This window comes from Natrix helvetica (assembly GCF_964273705.1).
Source record: "Natrix helvetica genome assembly, chromosome: 3".
In the NCBI taxonomy this organism is placed as follows: Eukaryota; Metazoa; Chordata; class Lepidosauria; order Squamata; family Natricidae; genus Natrix; species Natrix helvetica.
In genome coordinates, this window is record NC_138549.1 from 1305762 (window position 1) to 1311761 (window position 6000).

The following is a 6000-nucleotide window of genomic DNA, read 5'->3' on the forward strand; positions in this document are numbered from 1 at the left end:
AGGTTCTTGGCAGGGATTTAATAGGTAGACCAAAATGCCAAATCGAGTCTGAACATGTATGTATGTATGTATGTATGTATGTATGTATGTATGTATGTATGTATATACAGTATATCAGTCTTTATATAGCAGAAAAGTCTGTGCAGGATTGGGGGACATGCCTTTCCTTCATTATTATCCTGTTTAAAAATGACCGCCTTTTCTATTTCAACATAAGAGAAAAAGTAGAGGGAGGCAGAATATAGGATAAATTCAATGCAGCTTAAAGAGTTAATTTCTCAACGCACATACTCTTAACTAAATTTAAGCATTTACTAAGACTTGTCAGCTTGCAGAAAGGGGATAACAAATTCTAAGGCTAGCTTTTTATTCAAAACCAAAGTCTTATTTCCTTGCAGGCAAAGTCAGTGTCATTTTTTTAAAAAGTCATCATCATTAGTTCTCTAACATCTTAGAGCAGTGTTTTTCAACCTAGGCCACATTAAGATGCGGGGACTTCAATTCCCAGAATTCCTCTGCTAGCTTTGCTTTGCTTTGCTGGCTGGGAAATTCTGGGAATTGAAGTCCCCACATTTTAAAAGAGGCTCTGGTTGGAAATCACTGCTCCAAGCCTCAAACCATTAACTGCACGCATTCAAGTACCTTCTTGTTCTGTTTTAAGAAGAAATACCCCAAGGAGAGTTTCTTGTAGGCTTGGCCGTACTTTTCATGCCATTCTTGTACAGACTTAATGGCGGCTTTTTTAAGCTTTTGGGCTACGTCAGTGGGTGGAGGAAGAGGCTGATCGTAGTCTGTTTCCACCGTCAGCTCCAAGAATTCTTGGAAGTTGGAAATAAGCAGCGTTCGGAAGAGGTGCGAGCGAGCGAAGAGCTGATCCACGATCTGAAAGGCTGACAGGCGGATCTCAGCGTGATCCTGGCTTAACTGGGACATCAGCAGGTGGTAAATATGGTTGATGTGCTCCTCAGAACACCTGTAGGAATACCAATGGCGGGGTAAGCATGATAGCAAATGATAAGGACTCGCTGGAGAAACACAGCACAGGCAGGCCTCGACATACGATGAGCTCAAAATTTATGTTGCTAAGCGAGACATTGGTGAAGTGGGCTTTGCCCCATTTTACGGCTTTCCTTGCCATGTTTGTTAAGGGAATCACTGCCATCGTTAAATCAGTAACATGGTTGTTAAGTGAATCGGTGCTTTTGCATTGACTTTGCTGGTGAGAAGGTCGCAAATGGGGATCAGGTGACTTCGAGACACTGCAACGGTTGTAAATATGAGTCAGTTGTCAAGCGTCTGAATTTTGATCACGTGAACATGGCCATTCTGCAACGGTCGCAACTGTGAAAAATGGTCATAAGTCACTTTCTTTAAGTGCTGTTGCAACTTCAAATGGTCATTAAACGAGGACTGCCTGCATTGTGTGGCAACAGGACTGTCCCACAAGGCGTAGCAAAAACAAGTGCCATCTTTGGCACCTATAATACAATAGCAGAGTTGGAAGGGACCTTGGAGGTCTTCTAGTCCAACCCCCCGCCTAGCCAGGAAACCTTACACCATTTCAGACAAATGGCTATCCAACATCTTCTTAAAGACTTCCAGTGTTGGGGCATTCACAACTTCTGGAGGAAAGTTTTTCTATTGATTAATTGTTCTAACTGTCAGGAAATTTCTCCTCAGTTCTAAGTTGCTTCTCTCCTTGATTAGTTTCCACCCATTGCTTCTTGTTCTACCCTCAGGTGCCTTGGAGAATAGCTTGACTCCCTCTTCTTTGTGGCAACCCCTGAGATATTGGAAGACTGCTATCATGTCTCCCCTGGTCCTTATATAATACAGTGCAAACTTCCAACTGAGCCAGCAATTCAATGCATGCGCTCTACAGGAATGCTTCTCAACTTCAACAACTTAAAGCTATGTGGAGTTCAAGTCCCAGAATTCATCAGCCAGCACAGGGAATTCTGGGACCTGAAGTCCACACAGATTCTTCTTCGGGGATTGTTTTGGTGCCCATCTGCCACCTTTTCTGATAGTCTGCCAGCCTGACTGTGGTTCATTATTTTAGATCAAAGTAGATTAGTCCACCCAACTGAGCTTTGCACATGTGAACTCAAAACAACTACTTAAAACAATGAAGATTTCTCCCGAGTCAACACATCTAGGATTATGCTTGACCCAACACCTACAAATTATGCAGCTCTATTTGCAAACCTCGTGGGGAAAAAGCTCACCATAAAAGATGCTTTCTTGGGCTCTTTTCGCAAGAAAAAAGAAATTTTTCAAAATCTTTTCATATTTTCAATAACTCAATATTTTAGTGAAGGGACTACATGCAGGGGGCTCCTTCTTAGCACTGATGATATTGCCTAGTTGGGTCATGAAAGGTCTGCAAGAAAACTGCCCAGCTCAGAGAGTGACAAGGATCCACAGTCTTCCTCCTTTTCCTCCTCCTCTCTGCAAACCCCCTTCCTCCTAGCACTGATGATGTTGCCTAGTTGGGTCATGAAAGGTCTGCAAGAAAACTGCCCAGCTCAGAGAGTGACAAGGATCCACAGTCTTCCTCCTTTTCCTCCTCCTCTCTGCAAACCCCCTTCCTCCTAGCACTGATGATGTTGCCTAGTTGGGTCATGAAAGGTCTGCAAGAAAACTGCCCAGCTCAGAGAGTGACAAGGAGCACACAACTGAACCCTGAGCTACAAATATCCTCTTCCGTGGCTACCTGCAGATGTTCTTCAGTGCTTTCATCTTCTTTGGATCCAGCTGTGGTTCTCCAGAGGTGGTCAAGTCTTCCACAAGCTGAGCCAGCTGCTGGTCCATCCCTGGGAGGGGGGGGGGGGAAACCACCATGACTTATAAGGTGACCAATAAAATCCGGAGGGTACTTTCTCTCCATGCCCACCCTCTCAAGAACAGCTTCCGGGACTGAGCAGGCTTGAAGCAGCTGGGGGCTCCAGAGGGCAGAAGCTCCAGGCGACAGAGGCCCAGTTGGGGCAGGCTCCCGGTAGAGAGGGGGGCCTGCCCTGTCAGGCAGGAGAAGAGAACGCAGAGTAACCAAGAGCGGAAGGCCAGGAGAGAAAACAAGCAAGATGACACGGTAACGGAGTAACAGAAGAACCGGAAAAACGGAATAACAGAGTAACGACGAGAGAAGAGGGGAGAAATAGAGTAACGAACAGATAACAAGCGAACAGGAGAAGACAATCCCAGGAGAACCAGCCGAACAATAGAGGAACAGAGTTCGGAAAGGGACCTTGGAGGTCATCTAGCCCAACCCCCTGCCCGGACTAATGCCTATCCAGGCTTTTTGTTTCAACCCCTCCCCGGCCCCCTCCCCGCCTCGCACCTGCGCCCGAGCTCTGCATGGCGCCGCCGAGACGCCCCGCCGGGCTGCTCGCCCACAGTCGGAGAGGACGAGCGAGGCGCTTCCGCGGAGACGCTGCCTGCCTTCTGCGCAGGCGCACTTGCTGGGCCGAGAGGAGGAGCCGAGCCTCGCTGGCGTCACGGAGTCCTGACCAATGGGAGGGCTGGGAAGAAGGGCGGGCCTACGAGGGGGTTGCAGTGACGTCATTCCCGGGTTTCTGCCCGGGCTTGTCAGAAAGCAGCTTCTCCGGGCTCCGGTTTTATTTTATTTATTTATTTATTTATTTATTTATTTATTTTATTTTTTTATTTTTTTATTTTTTATCTTATCTTATTTATTTATTTTATTTATTATCTTATTTTATTTTTTTATTTATTTTTATTTTATTTATTTTTCATTTTATTTTAGGAAATTTAAATTGTCGCCTACTCACCCGTGGCGACTCAAGGCGGCTTACACAAAAGCATCCTATGAAAATAAGAATGAAATAAAAGAAAGATAATACACTGCAATATAGCCCAGGGGCAGATCAGGTGAAGGGTTCCCTTCCTTCCCTCCCTTCCTGCTTTCACCCCATCCAGAGGTGCCTTCAATCTCTCAAAATAGGTTGAAGCTCCTCCCCCAAGATCAAACGAGGTGGGGTGGGGGAGAGAGACCCAAAGGTGTTTTTTTTCAAGAGGCAACTGGACTTTCTTTTTCTTTGAAGACGTTTCACTCCTCATCCAAGGAGCTTCTTCAGCTCTGACTCCATCCATTCCTCACCATCCGTTAAGAGCCGAAGAAGCTTCTTGGATGAGGAGTGAAACGTCTTCAAAGAAAAAACCAGAAAGTCCAGTTGCCCCTTGAAAAAAAAAACACCTTTAGGACCACCATGACCTGGAGGACGGAGAATCTCCATAGATGCAGGGAAAAGACCCAACAATCTGGTTACCCAAAGCAGCAGAAGGCAGGAGGAGAAGCAATGGGTGGAAACTAGTCAAGGAGAGAAACAATCTAAAACTAAGGAGAAATTTCCTGACAGGGAAAACAATTAACCAGCAGAACAATTTGCCACCAGAAGTTGTGGGTGCTCCGTCACTGGAGGGTTATTAAAAAAAATGGACTGGACAGTCTCAATGTTATTTGAAACGGGATAGTTTAAGGCTCCTGCCTTGAGCAGGGGGTTGGACTAGAAGACCTCTGAGGTCCCTTCCAGCCCGGTGAGCCTGTTCTTGAGCAGGCAAGCACAGGGGCAGATTGCACAGCCTCTTCCCTTTCGCTGGGCAGCCGAAAAGTAACGGTGCTGCTTCGCTTTTAGCTGCACGAGAGGCAGCATCAGTGGAAGGCAGAACCCCATCCGAAAGATGGTTGAGCCCAGAGGGCCGTAAAGTCACAGGGAGCCCGGCTGGAAATCAGACACAAAGGGACAAAAGGCGCCAGAAGGGGGGAACCCCGTTCAGCTTGAAGACTTGCTAGAAAAATTAGACCCTTTGCCGAACCTGCATTTTCTCCCAATTCTCTGAGCCAAGAATAAGTAGCTTTGGAAAATAGGTGCTTTTAACTGCTGGAGAGGGAAATACGGAAACCTCTGAAGGTTAGCAATTGGGGTGGGGATCTGAATTTAATTCTCTCTGCAATATGTGCTGCTGCGTCTGGTCTCTTTCCCAGCTCCACAACGGTGGGGGCAACCATGGAGAGGGCCTTCAGGAGTAGTTATGGGAACAAGGAGGGCAGGAACATGCCTTAAGCCCTGGAAAAGGAGAGGAATTTATTTGGAAGGCCCAAGGTGCATTGGCTTTGTTAAAACATGGTTTTTCTGCTTCTGAATCTATTATACTTTTAAATAAGTGAAATTGGGCATGGTCTCATAGGAGACAGTTTCGAAAATATTTATTCTTCATCACATACGCTCTATTTTTCAAGCACCACTCATCTACGATAAATGGGAACATTAAATCAAACCCCTGAATAAAATTTGGAGATTGAAGAGTTGGTCTGAGGATTATTAGTACACTGAACTCAGGAAAATGTAATTTGAAAAGTATCCTGTCTAAAGTCCCATTGAGGCTTAAATATAATTAAGTCTGGGAATAACCCAGCCTTTTATTAGTCCACTTTATATTAAATTATTGCAAGGCCTTGCATCCCGCAGAGTTGTTCATCGCTAAGTAAAAGTATTTTAAATATTAAATGTCTGCTATTTCTCTACTTATGCAATCACAAAAATCTTCATAATATAGTATTTTCTTTCAGAAAACGATTAAAGGAAAAATTAAAAGGGACCGCTATTTGTCAAAACCAGTTTTTGATTGAACCCCAGTAATCCACCTTTATATATATATATATATATATACACATATATATTAACCGTTTGTTTTTTAAAGCACCTTAACACTCTCCTGTTAATGAAGAGAAACAAAGGTTATGAGCAATGTCTTTATTAGCTAATCAACATCAACATGCAAAAATAAAGGATAAATACAAAGTTTATGGTATGGTTTTTGTCTCTACTACAATGGGGGGGTGTCTGGAGGATGAGAAGGATGTGATTTGTAGCGGTTAAAAATTGAACTACCTCCTCTCTTCGGCCGCCAATACCCTAAAATTACATAATTCTCCTGCAAGGCATCTTCTTCAAAACTTCCCCAACACTTAAGGTTACC

At 44.6% G+C, this 6000-nt stretch overlaps 1 protein-coding gene across 1 annotated transcript in view; it reads right to left on the reverse strand.

Moving 5' to 3' along the window:
- UVSSA (UV stimulated scaffold protein A) overlaps positions 1-3453 on the reverse strand; it is a 44348-nt gene extending 40895 nt beyond the window's left edge. Inside the window, exons 1-3 of the mRNA XM_081946756.1 lie at positions 3341-3453; positions 2717-2816; positions 643-973 (exon numbers count right to left, since the gene is read on the reverse strand). Of these exons, the coding sequence (XP_081802882.1) occupies positions 643-973; positions 2717-2816; positions 3341-3359 (450 nt within the window). The 5' untranslated portion in view covers positions 3360-3453. The remainder of the gene's footprint in view (positions 1-642; positions 974-2716; positions 2817-3340) is intronic.
- Between the last annotated feature and the right edge of the window lie 2547 nt (positions 3454-6000).